Source organism: Urocitellus parryii, chromosome 6 (assembly GCF_045843805.1).
Source record: "Urocitellus parryii isolate mUroPar1 chromosome 6, mUroPar1.hap1, whole genome shotgun sequence".
In the NCBI taxonomy this organism is placed as follows: Eukaryota; Metazoa; Chordata; class Mammalia; order Rodentia; family Sciuridae; genus Urocitellus; species Urocitellus parryii.
This window is the reverse complement of record NC_135536.1, coordinates 117,800,260-117,820,131: the sequence shown is the minus strand read 5'-3', so window position 1 is coordinate 117,820,131 and position 19,872 is coordinate 117,800,260. Positions and strand designations below refer to the sequence as shown.

At 42.0% G+C, this 19,872-nt stretch overlaps 1 protein-coding gene and 1 pseudogene across 1 annotated transcript; both read left to right on the top strand.

Moving 5' to 3' along the window:
* Positions 1 to 223: 223 nt before the first annotated feature.
* Positions 224 to 6,146, top strand: Cyp1a1 (cytochrome P450 family 1 subfamily A member 1). The gene is made up of 7 exons (XM_026387713.2): positions 224 to 308; positions 2,854 to 3,716; positions 4,238 to 4,364; positions 4,449 to 4,538; positions 4,632 to 4,755; positions 4,896 to 4,982; positions 5,147 to 6,146. Exons 2-7 carry the CDS (start codon positions 2,883 to 2,885, stop codon positions 5,454 to 5,456), a joined length of 1,572 nt encoding a protein of 523 aa, XP_026243498.2. The 5' UTR covers positions 224 to 308; positions 2,854 to 2,882; the 3' UTR covers positions 5,457 to 6,146.
* Positions 6,147 to 7,806: 1,660 nt separating this feature from the next.
* LOC113182019 (ADP-ribosylation factor-like protein 3 pseudogene) lies at positions 7,807 to 8,892 on the top strand (annotated as a pseudogene).
* Positions 8,893 to 19,872: the final 10,980 nt, after the last annotated feature.

The window sequence follows — 19,872 nt, the reverse complement described above, 5'->3', positions numbered from 1 at the left end:
AGTGTCCCCAGTCCTCACCCTCTTCCGTGCCAGTACCTTGATGAGGTTCCCGTAGTGGGTTCTCATCTATACCCCTACCCACTTCTCCTTCCGGAAGCGACCATCCCCCTCCCTGCCCCTCCCTCTGTCCGGTCCCGGAGCTTCAGAGAAGGAGGCGTGGCCGCACGCACAGCCTCCTATAAAGGTAGTGGTGTCTGCACCCTCAACCTGAGGGTGGCAGTTCCCTGGAGCCTTCCCTGAACCTCTTTGGGGTCTCTGCCCCACAGACCACTGTACTTGGCTCAGCACCTCCTCGGAGGCAGCAGCAGGTGAGTGATGGGCAGCTTCTGTCTTGCTCCTTCCCTCCCACTAAAAAAAAAATTTTTTTTTTGGTGACTCCAGGTCTTTCTAGGTAGCAGCTAGTCTAGCACCACCAAAAAAGGAGGCTAAGAGCAACTGTAGTGACTAGGTAGTCTGGACCCTTAATGGGGAAACTGAGGCCAGAGAAGAAAAGAACTTGCCCAGGGTCCCATGGTTAGTAACAAATCTTTAGATATAGACACCCTCCTTTCAGGATTCCAGGACCTATGCTTCCTCTCCATCTCCATTGACTCCCTGACAACTCTGGGGCTATCTGGGATCCTGGAAGAGGACACACAGCTGAGGGAAGCTGGGAGTGTGTGACATTGGGGGTAGACCTTCTCCCTGGGTGGGTAGGGGTGAATGAGGGCATGGGATGGGTTCTTACTTGCTGTACTCTGCTAGCCCTGATGGCCTCTACCCTCCAAGGGTGGCTTATCAGAGCTGAGATGCCCTGGCCTGGTCAAGAGGGGCTGATCACAAGCCAGGCACACAGAAGCACACTGTACTCAGGAGACCGAAGCAGGAGGATTGCAAGTCCAAGTTCAGCCTGGAAAACTTAGGGCTAGAGATATAGCTCAGTGACAGAGTGCCCCTAGGTTCAATCCCCAGTAGGGGGTGGGGAGGTTGATCTGACCAGGAGTCCAGGAGCCTTTTCTACTCTGTCAACTGTCTCCTTTTGTCCTTTGCTGTGAGACCATCAGTTTGATGCAAGGAGCTAGAAATACCAGTCCCTGAAAACTCACCAGTCATATCCCCCTTGGCCTTTTACTATTTTTCAAAGTCTGGAGGTCCTTGGGGCATTTATTGTGTGGAAGGGAATACCATGGCACACCAAGGCTGGCAATATCCCCATCTCACTAAGGGAATCAGAGACCTATAGTCTTTGGGGATTCAGCTCCTCCAGGAAGCCTCCCCACCCCTGAGGCAGCTGTAGTGCTTGAGGGAGGAGCCTACATCTTGTCTTGTGTGGTTCTCTTTTAAGGAAATCTTGCAGGCAAGACTGTGAGGTTACCCAGGGCAGATCGGGGTCTTCTCTTTCCTAGAAAGCAGCTGGGCACTCTGAATTGGGAAATATTGTCTTACCCTCTTTTGCAGGTTATGTAATCGGAACCCAGAAAGGTAAAACAACTAATCCAAGGCCATTTGGACTAGACACTAGCTCTCTTGACCTCTAGTCTAGTTCTCTAGCAGATGCCCCAGGCAAAGCCTGATGCTTGGGAGAGAGTGGTTTGTGAATTTGTACATCCTTTCTAGGACAAGCCTAGAAGGTCTTTTCTCAGCTTCTGTTAAATTCAGATCCATTCCTGATTTCCCTTACTCCAGTTTGCAGTTTTCTTAACAGCCCTGACCTAGTGGGAACTGTCCATTTATTCTTTGTCCTTTTGGTGACTTGCAAAGGTGGGGGGGTAGCCTAGCCAACCTATTCATTAAGAATTGAGTACAACAAAAATATGTTCTGGATTTCTGTTACTGGGGACTCAATCTGACTGTTTTTCAACTACTTTTAAACTGTGGAGCAATTGAACTCAGAGAGCTGGGACTGAGAACAGTGTGGCTTGGGCAGTAGCCTTTCTGTCTCCTGTCCCCTCCCTACCATGCCCCAGGATTTGGCAGGATTCCTTAGGTCCTGAGCAGTAGAGAACAGGGTTCTGGGAGACATTCTCTCATTGATCTTCAAAGGAGGTTCCCGTGACAGCAGGTGGATACTCCAGGAAGCTTTCCCTGAGAGTTCCGAGTCCTGACTCTTATTTCTGGGTGATGATGGGCAAGTCAGTGTCCCCTCTATAGGTCAGTTTCCCCAAATGTGAAATGAAGCCAAAGGAGCAGATGATCCCTAATTCCTGAGAGAGCATGGTTTTCCCAGGTGTAAGGACACAAAGGGTCTTGAGGTGACCCATATTGTGATATGTTTATTTGAATATGTTTGTGGGGAAAAATAATGGGAAGCAAATGATAGTACTGATACTATACGAAAACCACAGAGAAAGATTAGAAGATTCTGTTTTAAATTGGTACAGCAGTTAATAGAAGGTATCGTGAGAGTTATAATCACAGCTTCTTGGAAGCCTGAGGCGGGAAGATGGCAAATTCAAGGTTAGCCTATCTATCTCAAAATAAAACATAAAATAGACTGGGGGTGTAGCTCAGTGGTAGACTGCTTGCCTAGCGTGTGCAAGGGCCTGAGTTCCATGCCCAGTACCAAGAAAGTGTTCTGAAAGCAGGTGGGGAGTCTATATCTAACACTTCCTGGGAGACATTGAACAAATTACTTAACCTCTCTTTGTCTCACTGCAGCCTCCCTTGTAGCTTATGGCCAAGACTGAAGGACAAATTACTGAAATTCTTGGTACACTTAACAGTTTCTGCCAACTCCCTTCTCTTCTTCGTGCCCAGTGAGCAGTTCTGACTGAGAAGTTTTCTCCTTTCTTTGACCAGCATATTGACATTTTAGGATATTGGCTTCTCCCATCCTCCATCTGATGGCTTGATTTTTTTTTCCTTTCCTATCAGCAACCACCTGGAAGATCCCTCCACAGATCATGCTTTCTGGTGGACTCCCGCTCTCTATCTCAGCCGCAGAGCTGCTCCTGGCTGCTGCCATCTTCTGCCTGGTATTCTGGGTGGTCAGAGCCTCAAGGCCTCGGGTCCCCAAAGGCCTAAAGAGTCCACCAGGGCCCTGGGGCTGGCCCTTGATAGGGCACATGCTGACCCTGGGGAAAAACCCTCAGGTGGCTCTGGCAAAGCTCAGCCAGAAATATGGGGATGTGCTGCAGATCCGCATTGGGACCACACCTGTGGTGGTGCTGAGTGGCCTGGACACCATCCATCAGGCCCTAGTGAGGCAGGGTGATGACTTCAAGGGCCGGCCAGACCTCTACACCTTCACTTTTGTTACTGGTGGCAAGAGCATGACCTTCAGCCCAGACTCTGGACCAGTGTGGGCTGCCCGCAGGCGCCTGGCCCAGAGTGCCCTGAAGAGTTTCTCCATAGCCTCGGACCCCACTTCTGCATCCTCCTGCTACTTGGAGGAGCATGTGAGCAAGGAGGCTGAGTGCTTAATCAGCAAGTTCCAGGAGCTGATGGCAGATGTTGGGCACTTTGACCCCTACAGATATGTAGTGGTGTCAGTTGCCAATGTCGTCTGCGCCATTTGCTTTGGCCAGCGCTATGACCATAACAACCAAGAGCTGCTTGATCTAGTCGACCTGAATAATGAGTTTGGGGAGGTGGTTGCCTCTGGATACCCAGCTGACTTCATCCCTATCCTCCGCTACCTGCCCAACCCTACCCTGGATGGCTTCAAGGACCTGAATAAGAAGTTTGAACACTTCGTTGGGAAGCTGGTCAAGGAGCACTACAGAAAATTTGAGAAGGTAAAGCCTAGGAAGAGGCAAGTGGGTGATGGGAAGCAGAGATAAGAGGAACAGCATGGGGTTTGGCAGGTTCTCAGGGAGGCTTCATCCTAGGGATTAGAATCTGCTAATGGAATGGACTCCTTCTTTGGCAGGAAAAATAGAACTTTTCTTGATTAGCCCTTCTATGCTTCCATCAGAGAGCAAGAGCCACTGAATAGCCACCCCATTCAGGATCTGGGCCAGTTGTTGCAGGAATCAGGAAGAGTTAGTCTCCTGGCCTCACAATAGAAGAAATTTAAAAAGCACATGCAGATGATGACAGTACCAGACTCTGCATCAGGGGTCCCTTGGGTTGGGGCTACCAGTATTCTAAAGTAGGAAAGGGCCTTGGAGAGGCAGAGAGAAGTGGGGATAGCAGCTGCAGGGAGTGTCACCTTTGAACAAAGGTGCTAGTGATAGCAATGGTGAGGAACCAGGCCCAGATGGAGAGGTAAGTCTGATCCTAGGATCTTGCTCACCTGTGTGTCCTTCTTACCCAGGGTCACATCCGGGACATCACAGACAGCCTGATTGAGCACTGTCAGGACAGGAAGCTGGATGAGAATGCCAATATTCAACTCTCGGATGAGAAGATCATTAATGTCGTTTTGGACATCTTTGGAGCTGGTAAGAATTACCCCATTGTGCTATTGCTATGTCCATGTACCCTGATCTGCCACCTGCCTAACTTCTCTATTCTACCCTCTCCAGGGTTTGACACAGTCACAACTGCCATCTCCTGGGGCTTAATGTACCTGGTGACAAACCCTAGGATTCAGAGAAAGATCCAGGAGGAACTAGGTAGGTGTTGACTCAGTTGAAGGGGTTCCAGGCAGGGGACACTGTCAAGGTCTGGGAAGCCCCTTAGTACATCCAGACCTTTGTGTTTTGCAGACACAGTGATTGGCAGGGAACGGCGGCCCCGGCTCTCTGACAGACTCCAGCTGCCCTATATGGAGGCCTTTATCCTGGAGCTCTTCCGACATTCCTCCTTCATCCCCTTCACCATTCCCCACAGGTGAAGCCTCACAGGCCAGTTGTCATCTGATTCTGGCCTTATTCTAGTTTCTACACCCAATCAGGAGGAAGGGATATGGCATGGGAGACAGGGGGATTCCCATGAGACCCTGAGCCTGACTGAACTTCCTCCTTCCCCAGCACTACAAGAGACACAAATCTGAATGGCTTTTACATCCCCAAGGGGCGTTGTGTCTTTGTGAACCAGTGGCAGATCAACCATGACCAGTAAGTTGAGAGGGATGGCCAAACTCCAGGATGGGCTGGGCCCACCCTGTCCTGAGCTTCGGATCTTCCTATTTATGGGCCACTTGCCCATTCCCTGTCCTTTGGGACTCAACCTACTTGATACTTCCTGAGATGCCACCTCAGCTGCCTCTGTCTGGTTACAGGAAGCTGTGGGGTGACCCATCTGTGTTCCGGCCTGAACGGTTTATCACTTCCAGTGGCACTGTGGACAAGACACTGAGTGAGAAGGTCATTCTCTTTGGCTTGGGCAAGCGCAAATGCATCGGAGAGACCATTGCCCGCTTAGAGATCTTTCTCTTCATGGCTATTCTTATGCAGCAGCTGGAATTCAGTGTGTCACCGGGCATGAAGGCGGACATGACCCCCATCTATGGGCTGACAGTAAAGCATCCCCGCTGTGAGCACTTTCAGGCACAGGTGCGCTCTTGTGGACCTGAGAGCCCTGAGGCCTAGACTCTGACTGCAGGGGTCTGAGATACCATGCCTGGGGGCAATCGCCTTTGTCTGCCTTATCTCCAGACAGGAGCAAAGAGGGTCTCTTGTTTGTCAGACTCCAGTTTCTGTTCAGGAAGGGCCAATACTTGTGTCTAAGAGGAGCAGAAAGCAGAGAAACTGTGTGGACTGTCTTGACACTAGGACCAGGACTAGAGAGAGGAGTGGTGTTTCAATCACCTTCTCCTTGTCTCCTTTCTCTATGTCAGAATAAAATATTGTTTTTAAAATGTTTGTATACAGTGGCTGGGGTTTGTGGCTCAGTGGTAGAACACTCACCTAGCACATGTGAGGCCCTGGATTCAATCCTCAGACCACATACGAATAAAGAAATAAAATAAAGGTATTGTGTCCAACTAGTGTAGTGTAGTGTCTACTAGTGGTAGAGCACCTGCCTGACATGTATGAGGCGCTGGGTTTGATCCTCAGCACCATATAAAAATAAATGAAGGTATTGTGTCCATCTACAACTTTAAACAAAAAAAGTTTGTATACAATGACCTTTTAATTCTAGCTTACATTGTAGTTACATGTGTGCATTTGTCATATATAAGAGCTTAAGAACCATTTATTTGTTGCCATAGATACAATTCTAATGTAAGCATCCTGAAATGTGCAGGAAATATTTAATTGAACTGAATAAAAAATGTTACCCACAAGTCCCATGGATGAGTGTTTTTCTGAGTCTGGAAGAAGCCATCAGTCGTGTGCATGTCACCTCCCACCCAGTCTTGTGCTAGGTTTTCCTATTGGGGGGACGAAAGGAAGCTGGCAGTGGACAGGTGAAGTCACTGCTCTCAGGCAGCCTGTGTAGGGAACAAGAATGTCACTTCACTGACTTCCTCCTTCTCTAACTTAACACACTTTCGTGGAGAGTTCTCTCTGAAGCAGACACTGGTAGTACAAGATGAATAAAGCAGTCTCTGGCCAGGGCACTGTGGCAAAGGCCTGTAATCCCAGCTATTCTGGGAGGCTGAGGCAGGAGGACTGCAAATTCGAGACCAGCCTCAGCAATTTATTGAGACCCTCTCTCAAAATAAAAAATAAAAAGGGCTGGGGATATGACTCAGTGGTAAAGCGCCCCTAGTGGCAACCCCCAGTACTGAAAAAGAAAAAGAAAACAAAAACGAAAACAATCATCTCTGATTTCAAGAGTCTCCCAGACTGGTATAGGAGACTGACTCAATTTATGGTGATCAGGGCTCTACCTGACATGCACATAGGAGGGGAGTGTCCAGAGCTCTGGTGGCAATATGTTGTTTTTTGGTGGGGCTGGCTGGGAAAGGGGATGCTGAGAGATTTCCCAAGTCTTGGGGATATCTCAGCTAAGCCTTTTATGAAGGACAGGAAGCAATCTCACTAGAAGGGCTCTCAGCTCAGAGATTGTAACTTGCTCCCCTGTGTTCATGCTCTGATTCTGCAGACATAATATACCCCAAAGCTAATCAGGTGGAGAACAAGGTCTTTGTGGTGTTCTCATTAGCCCACATTTCAATGTTGAAAATCCCCATCCATTTGGGAGAGCAGAGTTGCAGTATCCTGTAGAGGTGGAAATTAGACCCACATCACCAGGAGCCATTCTGACTAAGAGGCTAAGGGGAGACACATCTTGGGATTTGACCTTCTCCCAGCCATATCCCAGCCCATCCTGCCTCCTGAACATTGGGTAGCAGTTGCCATTAATGCTGTCTGGCATATGCACATGGCTCCCACTCACCAAAGGTTTCAGGTCACCATAAGGAACAAACTGAAATCAGCAGGAGCAAACTCTTTGTGTGTGGAGATGAGCTTTTGGTACTTAAAAAATAACATATGTTGGGGGCTAGGGCTGTAGCTTCCTCACATGCATGAGGCCCTGGGTTCGATCCTCAGCACCACATAAAAATAAATAAAGATACTTTGTGTTCATCTACAACTAAATATATATATATTTTAAAAAATAACATATGTTGCCAGGTGCAGTAGCACACACCTGTAATCCCAGTGGCTTGGGAGGCTGAGACAGGAGGATTTCAAGGTCAAAGCCAGCCTCAGCAAAAGTGATGCACTAAGCAACTCAGTGAGATCCTGTCTCTAAAATACAGTATAGGGTGGGAATGTGGCTTAGTGGTCGAATGTCCCTGAATTCAATCCCTGATAACCCCCCAATTTTTTTTTAAAAAAATAACATATAACATAGATAAACCTTGAAAACATGCTAAGTAAAAGAAGCTAGAGAAAAAAAGGGGACATGTTGCATGATTCTATTTACATGAAATATCAGAAAATGCAAATTTGTAGAAATAGAAAGCAGATTAGCGTTTGCCAGGGAATGGGAAGTAAGGGAAATTAGAGGTGCAGGGTTTCTTTTAGGGGTGATAGAGGTATTCTAGAATCAGATAGTGGTGATGGTTGTACCTCATGAATATACTAAAATCCAATGGGTTATGCAGGTTAAAATGGTAGAAAAAAAGATTCACTTTAAAAAAGATGGGGAAGGAGGAATGGAAACAGCACACACAAAACAATTTATTAAACCTATTTTCAGTAATCACATTGGTAATGGTAATATTAATACTGCTCTTTTGAGTTGGGCATGGTGGTGTGGGCCTGTAATCCCAGTAACTCTGGAGGTTAAGGCAGGAGGATTGCAAGTTTGAGGCCAGCCTCAGCAATTTAGTGAGGCCCTAGGCAACTTAGTGAGATCCTGTCTCAAAATAAAAAATAAAAAAAGGGCTGGGGATTTAGCTTAGTGATAAAGTCCCTCGGGGTTCAATCCTCAGTACCAAAAAAAAAAAAAGTATTATTCTTTTAATATCATAGTGTGATGTGGTAATTAGGGAGACAGGAGGAGGAGGAGGAAGAGGGACTCAGTGGGAGGACAGGCTTACTTTTCATTTTGCACAAGTTGAAAAGTGCACCAGACCAGGAAATGAGAATCCTTCTCCTGGGCTTGGATGATGCTGGCAAGACTACTCTGCTGAAGCAGCTTATGTCTGAAGACATCAGCCATATCACCTCTACACAGGGTTTTAACATCAGAAATGTACAATCACAAATCACAGGGTTTTAAACTGAATGTATGGAACACTGGTGGACAGAGGAAAATCAGATCATCCTGGAGGACTTATTTTGAAAATACTGATATCCTTATATATTTAATTAACAGTACAGACAGAAGAAGATTTGAAGAGACTGGTCAGGAACTAGCTGAATTACTGGAGGAAGAAAAGCTGAGTTGCATGTCAGTGCTTATCTTTGCTAATAAGCAGGATTTTCTCATAGTGGCCCCTGCCTCTGAAACTGAGGAAGGACTGAGTCTGCACACCATCCATGATCCAGTCTTGCTCAGCACAGGAGAGAGCATCAGAATGGCATACATTGGGTCTGAAAAAATATCAATGCAAAGAAGAAATAAAATCTAGACAAATGCAGAGCTGTGGGGACTGCATTGGGTCCTGAAAAACACTGACCAAATGTTTTTCCATCTGTGTACAGCTCCAGCTGTTTGAAGAGAGGGAACAACACAGTTTAAAAAGAATCCTCATTACAGCAGTAAATTTAACTGACCTCTAAGGTTCAGTATCAATTTTTAAAAATTTTAGTTGTTGATGGACTTTTATTTTACTCATTTAGTTATGTGCAGTACTGAGGATTGAACCACAGTGCCTCACACATGCTAGGCAAGCACTCTACCACTGAGTCACAACCCCAAACCCTAAGTATCATTTTTCAAATAAAGAAATTATATTTTTCCTTTACAAAAAAGATTGTAGTGTGATTCAGGATTAAACAAATAGGTAATTAATGAAGATAGTCTACTTAATCATCTCTTTTGTCCTGGGGAATCAGAATTTTTGTTATGGAAAAGAAGAGATACAGATGAAACATAGAAATGGTTAAGTTTATGAACTCATCCTATCTATCTTCCTAATGTTAGGGGAAATTACCAACTCAGCAATGAGTAGCCTAATTCCCTAACACCCAGATTATTATGAATTTTTTTAAAAAGTTAGGCCAACAATTTCACTTCTAGGTCAATTCAAAAGAATTGACAACAGGTGTTCAAACAAAGACTCATATAGGAATGTTTATGACTGTATTATTTGCAACAGCCAAAATAATGGAAATAACCCAAATGTTCATCACCTGCTAAATAGACAAACAAAATGTGGTATATCCATACAGTGGGTTGTTATTTAGTCATAAGAAGGAATGAAGTCTGAACATGTCTAAGTATGAACACATGACTATATTACCCTTTGGAATTGTTCCTGCCCTCCTCTACATCACTCAACAAGTACAGACAGTACTGTACTGCTCACAGAGGTGGTTTCACAGTTCCATTCCCAAAAGACAATATTTTTTAAAATAAATTTTAGCAAAGTGATATTTTACTACCTCTATATTTAACATACAATGGACACTTCTAAACATCTAGACAGACTAGGAGTTTCAAGTAAGAACTCAATTTGTTCACTGTGTACAGGATAGTCTTGAATAAATTGCACACATGTAACAATAGTTCTATTTTGAAAATGTCTTCAAAATGTGAATATTCTGGCCCTTCACTGACCCAGTGGGCTATAATGCTGAAATTTTCAGAGGACAATCTTTCCTAGGTATTTTAACACAAAATATACACAATTTGTTTATTAATTCTACGTTTGTCATACACTGGCAACTTCTTTAACATCTAGAAAGGACTCATTTGTCCTTTATATACACTACATACAGAGCAAAGTAAAACATGTTCAGACATGAGTTTTCTATATGTTTTGTGCATTTTGTTTTGTTGTGTATCTAGTATATAGATGGACAAAAGAGCCCAGGTTTTGTAACATCTAATCTCTAGATGTTAAAGAGTGTATGACCAAGTAGTTAGAAAAATTAGCACATTTTGTACATTTTTCTGTTGAAATCCATAGGAAAGCTTTCCTCTATCAATAACAATAACTTTTGGGTGTGAATTCGCTCAACCATCTCTAAGCATTCATATGTTTCTACTTGTTCACTGGATTGAAAGTAGAGAAAGGAAGTGAGGACCGAAAGGTTCAAGGACAAAATATTAGAAGATACTTCTGATTACAACCATGGTTGTGTGTGCAATTTTATTTACCAATACTGTGTGCATAGTGGACAGGTTCTTATGTGGAATATCTAGTCCTTCTATATATTTAGAAGTGCTTGATTAACTTAGAAGTAGTAGAATAAAACTTTGTGTAAGGGTCCGGCGAAACGTCGGAGTAAGAGACCACAAGAGACTCTCTTATGCAACAGCAGAAGGGTGGGTTTATTTGGAGACCAGCATGCTGGGGCCCGAGCTCTCTATAGCAAAGAGAGATAGAGCCCTGAGAACTGCTTGAGCAGAGCTTATATACTTTTCTTGGAGAGGGCAGGGAGGGAAGTTCATTGATGGGTCAGGGCGAGTGAGCAGTTTGCCTGCAACCGAGTGAGGGAGTGCATCCTGCAGTTTGGCAGTTGGGGACAGCACATCCTGGGAACAAGATTAGCAAACAGTTCACAGTTGGGGACAACACATCCTGGGAACAAGATTTCAACAGTGTTCTGTTAAGCATATAGAAAAACAGAGTGACAAGTACCTATTTTATTAACCTTTCATTTGTAAAAAGTTTAGCTTTTAAAAACTGATGGGAAATACTATGTCTGGAATTGTTAAACCACCTCTGAACAGAACACCGTCTGTACTTGTTCACTGGGTGGAGGGAGGCAGGAGGGAAGTTGCAAAAGATTTTGTAAAGTGTGCTGGACAATTTCAGCTTACCCATTGCCTTGCAATGTGCATTTTATTTAACTTTGCTTTCCTATATATATTGTGTATATACTAGACAAAGGAGTCTTAATTTTATAATATATAGCCTCTAGATATTAAAGAGTTGCCAATGTATAACAAAAGTAGAGTTAGTAAACTAACACACTTTGTACAAAAAAAAAAAAAAGGAATGAAGTACTGATACATACTACAACACGGATAAGCCTTGAAAATATTACATTGAGTCAAAGAAGCCAAACACAAAGGCTGCTGCAGTCTGGCTGGGCACAATTCAGGAGCCATTTGTCAAAAGAAACAAACTTTATTTTGAGAACCACACACGCCAAACAAAACAGCTCCTCAGGAAAAACCTTCAGAGCCCAACTGCCACCACCGGCTTCCCACAAGCCTCTCCACCTCCTCCACTCCTCCTGCTCTTGAGGCCGATTGGCTGGGTCACATGGGCAAAGCCAAAAAATCCCCCAGTGAGCAGCTCCGTGGTCTGAAAGGGCAGGGAAACAGCCCAATGAGCATCACCGCAGAGGAGCCAATCAGTTGTCAGCTAGAAGTTGCTGGGGCCGCTGTGAGCCAATCATCAGCTGGCAGCTGGAAGTTTGCTGGCAGCTGGAAGTTTGCTGGGGCCCCTTCGGCTGTGGCTCTCAACATCTCCCCCTCTCTGTTTAAACAGCAAGCATGTGGCTTAGGGACCTTGCCTGCCTTAGGTTGTCCAATAGTACATATGGTCCTTACCCATTATCGGATGAGCTGACCTCAAGGCGTCAGCCTCCTGTCTTAGGTTGGTACCTGCCGCAAACTGCCCGGCCCCGGGCCGGCTGAGTCCCGCTCCTGCTGCCGAGCACTGCCTGCGGCACCCCTGCTGAGCGATCCCCTGCTGAGCTGTCAGTGCACACGGGCTTGCAATCTTGCAACCCGGTTGGGCACAAAAACACAAGCCAGTCAAACTGAGACAAAGTTTTATTTAGAGAGAGGCCGTGTGCGTCCCCTAACAGGTGGGTCCGCCACGTGTGTGTTCTACCTGAGCCGGGGGGGTTTCCCCTTCCCCCGGAACACCCTCCTACCATCCTTTCCCAACCAATGGGAACTCTCCCATTACAAGAGTGACATGAGTAACCTGAGTCCTGAAAATGGGCCCAGCTAGACAGCATGAGTCCAATTACCATATGAATGTGAATTGCTGGCTGGCAGTCAATAAAATCCAAAGGTGCCTGTATCAATATTTTTGCTGTGGCTCCTAACAGGTACCATTGCAATTGGATCTTACCCGTCACTGACTACCGGTCCAGTATACAGCCACACCTGTGGATAGGTCTTTGTACACTACCACAAGTCGCTGCACCAACAGATAGTTCACAATGCATACAGGTGAGTTCACAATGCATACAAGTGATTCATAGTCCAGGCAAGTTCTGAAAGCAGTTCAGTGATGGCTCCTTTTGGAAAAATTGTACTTCTGATGACACCATCAGCATAAACACCCCAACACTACCACAAGTCGCTGCATCAACAGATATTTCACAATGCATACAAGTGAGTTCATAATGCATACAAGTGATACATAGTCCAGGCAAGTTCTGCAAGCAGTTCAGTGATGGCTATTGCAGAAGCTGTAGACTGGTTTTATCTTTGTCTTCACCGGCACTGGGATGAAGATAGGAATTCTGGCAATAATGGCTAAAGAAAAAATTATATAACATTCCAGAAGGCACTAAAAGAAAACAATTTTCTTAACAATGTACCTTATCTTGAACAGAATTATTAAATATAATGAAAAGGAAAGGTGAAAGTAAATAAACAGATCTGTTAACCTCCTTTTTTGTTCATATATTAAAACAATCCTCAACAGCTGTTTACCCAATTTAAATTAAACCATTTAAATCACGTGAAAAAAAAATATTTGGACTCACTTTTTCATGAGCGCTCATCATATATGATATATGGACATACGTACATTCAAACATATAACACAACACAAGTGTGCACACATAATATAATACATACAACACATAACATAATAGTAAAGGCCTTATAACTTTTTACAGGTGAAATCTCCATTGCAATGTTTAAAAACTCTATAGTCAAAAATAGAACTGATGAGCAAAACATTAACCTAGGTCTGTATGAGCTCAAAAAACAAAATAGAACTTCATGATGTGGGAAAGGGTAATAATAAAATAGATATTGAAAAAAGCATCCTGGTTCTGTCGCAGATGTAAGAATAGCCAAACTGGAGTTTTGGATATCAGTTGTTATGGATTTAAGCCAAATCATCTTCTTTTTGGTCTGTAGAAATCGATTTAGTTAATCTTTCTGGAATCCAAATCGGCTGCTGTTCTCCCTGTGGAAACACATAAACAGACCCCCAACTCCAGACAATCACTGGGTCAGGACCTTAGTTAATCTCTCTGGAATCCAAATCGGCTGCTGTTCTCCCTGTGGAAACACACAAACAGACCCCCGACTCCAGACAATTACTGGGTCAGGACCTTTCCATTGTCCTGTTAGAATATCCTTCCAAAGTACCTTGGGCTTATGTACATTTTTTGGACACATATGCCTTTCCGCAGCACTAAGCCCTGATGAATCCAAATTTAAAAAGTTTAGAGTAAAAAGGGTTATGTTAAGTTTATCTTTGGGGAATATATACCCCTCTTTTTGCTTTTTTTTTAAAAAATATTTATTTATTTATTTTTTTAGTTCTCGGCGGACACAACATCTTTGTTGGTATGTGGTGCTGAGGATCGAACCCAGGCCGCATGCATGGAAGGCGAGCGCGCTACCGCTTGAGCCACATCCCCAGCCCACCCCTCTTTTTGCTTTAATAAGTACATTTTAATAGTTTGATGAGCTCTTTCAACTATGCCTTGTCCCTGTGGAATGTATGGGATTCCTGTTATATGAGTAATGCCAAATGATGAGCAAAATTGTTTAAAAGAGGTAGAAGTATAACCAGGGGCATTATCTGTTTTTAACTGTTTTGGAACGCCCACAGTGGCAAAATTTTGTAAGCAATGAGCTATAACATCTTTAGTTTTTTCTCCGGCATGAAGGGAGCCCATCAAAAATCCAGAAGAAGTATCAACTGCAACATGCAAATATTTTAATTTTCTAAATTCTGGCAAGTGTGTAACGTCCATCTGCCAAATATGGTTAGGTATCAGTCCTCTAGGATTGACTCCAAGATTAACTTGTGGTAAAAAAGTCACACAATTTTGACATTGTTTTATTATTTGTCTAGCTTGTTCCTTAGTTATTTTAAAATGCTTTTGTAAAGTATTAGCATTGACATGGAACTTTTTATGAAAATTTGTAGCTTCTTCTAGTGTAGAGAAAATATGTATGTTATATGTAGTTTTATCTGCTAAATCATTGCCCAAACTAAGGGCTCCAGGCAATCCTGTATGTGCCCTGATATGTCCTATAAAGAATGGATCTTTTCTGTCCCAGATTAGACTTTGTATAGTGGAAAGCAAAGAGAAAACAGTAGAGGAAGGGGAAATCCTACCAGCATCTTCAAGGGATACTGTAGCATTAACTATATACTGACTATCGGAAAATAAATTAAATACAGAATCTTTAAACATCACAAAAGCTTGTAATACTGCATTAAGCTCTACCTTTTGAGCTGATTGTTTGGGTACTAAAAATGTAAAAGTTTGATCAGGAGTAACTACTGCTGCTGTACCATTATTTGACCCATCAGTGAATATATTTGGAGCATTTATGATAGGTGTTTTTCTTGTCATTTTTGGAAAAATTACAGGATGCAATGACCAAAAAGACAATAAAGGATTAGATGGTAAGTGGTTATCAAATGAAACATTAGATATGCACATGATTATTGCCCAAGTATTTAACTCATTAGCTAACTCATCAATTTGATTCATAGTATATGGAGTAATAATTTTATTGGGAGAAATTCCAAACACTCCCTTTGCTGCTTTTATTCCTTTGAGTATTAATTGTCCTACAGCCTCAGGATACCTAGTAAGAATAGTGTTAGGAGAATAAGATAAATGTATCCATAATAATGGGCCTTCTTGCCAAAATACTCCTGTAGGAATATTTTTTGTTGGTGGTATGATAAATATTAAAGGCAAACTTATATCAATTCTATCCAAATGCATATTTTCCGTATATGTTTCAATGATTTTTAATGCCTTTCTTGCTTCAGGCATTAACATGCGGGGTGAATTTGGATCTGATGGACCTTTTAGGATATCAAATAAAGGTCCCAACTCTCCTGTTGGTATACCTAGATAAGGCCTTATCCAATTTATGTCTCCTAATAACTTTTGAAAGTCGTTAAGTGATTTGAGTTGATCTACTCATATTTGAATTTTTGGTGGACGGACCATGGTTGAGGATAATAGAACTCCTAAATAATTAATTGGAAAATTTAATTGTACTTTATCTATTGCTATCTCTAGATTATAATTTTTTAATAAGTTTGTAAGTGTGGCATAACATTCTAGCAATGTGCTTTTATCTTTGTGTGCTAATAATACATCATCCATATAGTGAAATATTTGTAGTTCAGGATTTTGATTTCTAAGTGGCTGGATTACTCTGTTAACATAAATTTGACACATAGTTGGGCTGTTAGCCATCCCTTGAGGGAGTACTTTCCATTCATATCTCTGATCAGGACCTTCATGATTCAGTGCAGGGATAGTAAATGCAAAACATGGACTATCCTCAGGATGAATTGGAGTTGAAAAAAAACAATCTTTAATATCTATAACTAAAACATACCAAGTTTTTGGCAAAGCAGTCAATTGAGGAATCCCATAATAACCATCTCATTATTAATGGCTCTTAAATCTTGCAATAATCTCCATCTACCAGATTTCTTTTTGATGACAAAAATGGGAGTATTATGGGGAGATACAGAAGGTTGTATATGTCCTTCCGCTAATTGTTGTTTGACCAGGTCATGGGCTGCTTGTATCTTTTCTTTAGTCAGGGGCCACTGAGGAACCCATACTGGTCTTTCTGATTTCCAAGTAATTTTTATTGTCTCAGTGTCCCTTTCTGAAAATCCAACCCATGTCTCTCCGTTCCTTGATTTATTTGTATTGGTGCTGCTATACCTTGTTCTTGTTTTTCTAATCTTTTTCCTTCCCTAAAACCTTGTCTAGTCATAATAGTGGGTGCATTTTGGTTGATGTTATTTGTTAATGTCAAACCTAATTGATCTAGGACATCTCGTCCCCATAAATTTACAGGAAGATGATCCAATACATATGGCTGTATAGTTCCTTCACATCCTTTAGGATCCTTCCAATCTAATACCATTGCACTTCTATGGGGATTAGTCGCCACTCCTAGGCCTCGAAGCGTTTGAGTGGCTTGTTGTAATGGCCAATGTTTTGGCCATTCTTGATGAGAGATGATGCTAAAGTCTGCACCTGAATCCAGTACCCCATTAAATTCATGTCCTTGAATGTTTAGTTTTAGCATGGGGCGAGAGTCTAAATTTAAAGAAAGCATAGCCCAATCTACACCTGTGGAGCCTAATCCCTTGGAACCTCTTTCTACAGTACAACTGGAAAATTTATCATGTAGGCTGGGTATTATTAGTAACTGTGCTATTCTATCTCCTGGTGAAATTACTGATATACCCTTTGGAGAACTGGCTATAATTTTTATTTCACCTTCATAATCAGGATCAATTACCCCAGGACTTATCATAAGTCCTTTTAGAGTAGAAGAGCTTCGTCCCAATAATAAGCCTACTGTTCCTTTGGGAAGAGGTCCTTTTACCCCTGTGGGAATGATTTGAACTCCCATCTCTGGAGTTAGTACTGCTCTGGCAGAGGCGCAGATGTCCAACCCTGCGCTCCCTCTGGTTTGTCTGATAAGGGATCTAATGGACAATGTGTCCATTAGAAAGAAGCCAGACACAAAGGCCACATATTGTACGATTGCATTGTATTTATATGAAACATCTGGAGTCAGCAAATCCATAGAGACAAAAGGCAGACTAGTGATTGACAGAGAGTGGCAAAGAGGGAGGAAATAAAAATATACAGATTAGAAGGGAGAAATCAAATTGTCTTTGTTTACAGATAACATGTTTCATCTAAATAGAAAATCTGAAAGAAGTGACAAAAGTCTTCTGGAATTAATAAGTGATTATAGTAAGTATTATGGTTCGGCAGAAATGTTCAGAGGCAAAATGATTAGATTATGAGAGATGTAACCTAATTAGTGGATTAATCCATTTGATTAATAATTTGAAAGGGCTACTGTACTGGGTGGTAACTATAGCTGGTAAGGTGTGGCTGGAGGAAGTAGGTTACTAGGGGCAAGGCTTCTGGGATTATATTTTGACCCTTGATCCTTGCTCCCTCTTTCTGCTTTCTGGCAGTTGCAAGCTGAGCAGCTTTCCTTTGCCAAGCCCTTCTGCCTCATTGTTCTGCCACACCTTCGGCCCAGAGAAATACAGTCAGCCAACCAAACCTCTGAAACTGGGAGCCAAAATAAACTTTTCCTCCTCTAAGTTGTTCTTGTCAAGTACTTTTTAAAAAAAAGTATTTCAAGTTTCAAAGTTTGTTTGTTTGTTTTTTTAGTTGTAGATGGATACAATATCTTTATTTTATTTTTAAAGCCAACACAGTAAGGCTATAGGATACAAGGTTAACACACACAATTAATTTGCTTTCCTATATATCAGTGATGAACAAGTAGAGTTTGAAATTAAAGCATTAAATTGACCTTAGCACTCCCAAAATAAAATATTTAGGTATGAATCTAACAAAACATGTAAAAAAAACTATATGAGGAAAACCACAAAACTCTAATCAAAGATATCAAAGAACAAATACAATGAGAGATATTTCATGTTCCTGGATAGAAAGATTCAATATTGTCAAAATATCAGATCTTCCTAATCTGATCTATAGATTCAATGTCAATTCCAATCAAAACCCCAGCACACTATTTTGTGGGTATTGACAAACTGATTCTAAAATATATATGGAGAGACAGAAGACCCAGAAGAGCCAACTTAATGTTGAAGGAGAAAATCAAAATTAGAGAATTGACACTACTTGACTTCAAGAGTTACACATACAGTAATTAAAACAGTGTGGTATTAGTGAAAGAATAAATAGATCAATGGAACAGAATAGACAGCACATAAATAATTAACTGATTTTTTAAAAAAGAGCAAGGCAATACAATAGAGCAAACATCTTTTTTTTTTTTTTCAAGAAACACTGCCAAAACAAATGGACCTACACATGCAAAAAAAAATCATCTGGATAATTACCTTTCAAAAACATTAATTCGGGCTGGAGATGTGCCTCAAGCAGTAGCACGCTTGCCTGGCATGCTTGCGGCCCGGGTTCGATCCTCAGCACCACATACAAATAAAGATGTTATGTCTGCCAAAAACAACAACAACAAAAATATTAAAAAATTCTCTCTCTCTCTCTCTTTGAAAAAAAAATTAACTCAAAATGGGGCTGTGGGTATGGCTCAGTGGTAGAGCGCTTGCCTAGAACATGTGAGGCAATGGGTTCAAACCTCAGCACCACATAAAAATAAATAAATAAAATAAAGGTTGAAAAAAGGAAATAATGTAATGCAAAGAAATATTAACTCGGGCTGGGGATGTGGCTCAAGCGGTAGTGCGCTCCCCTGGCATGCGTGCGGCCCGGGTTCGATCCTCAGCACCACATACAAACAATGATGTTGTGTCCGCTAAGAACTAAAAAATAAATATTAAAAAATTCTCTCTCTCTCTCTCTCTCTCTCTCTCTCTCTCTCTCTCTCTCTCTCTCTCTCTCTCTCCCACTCTCTCTTTAAAAAAAAAAAGAAATATTAACTCAAAATGGATTAACCTAGGGCTAGGGCTGTAGCTCAGTGGTAGAGCACTTGCCTAGCATGTGTGATTCACTGGGTTTGATCCTCAGCACCACATAAAAATAAATAAAATAAAGGTATTTAAAAGAATGGATTATCCTAAATGTAAAATACAAGACTGCAAAACTCTTAGAGGATAGCATAGGAAAAAAACTAATTGACCATGGGGTAATAATGACTTTTTATGTACAACACACATTATGATCTGTGAAATAAATAATTGATAGGCTGACTTCAGTAAAATAAAAAACATCACTCTTTGAAAGACAATGTCAGGAGAATAAGACAAGCCATAGACTGAGAGAAAATATTTGCAAAAGACACACCTAATAAAGGCCTAGTCCTCAAAATAACACAAGAAATCTTAAAACTCAACAATAAGAAAATAATCCAATTTTAATTGGGCATTTTTAAATGGGCAAAAGACCTGATCAGACTTTACCAAAAAAGATACACATGGCATACAAGTATGTGAAAAGATGTTTAGAAACATGTAATTAGGAAATTGTAAATTTATCTATTATAATGGCCAAAACCCAAAACACTGATACTACCAAATGCTGTTAAGGATTTGAATCAAGAGAAACCTTTCTTCACAGCTAGTGGGACTGCCAAATGGTGTATTCACTTTGAAAGAGTTTGACAGCATATGAACTAGCAGTCACACTCCTTGGTAGTCACACAAAGGAAATGAAAACTATGTCCACCCCAAATCCTGACATGGATGTTTACAGC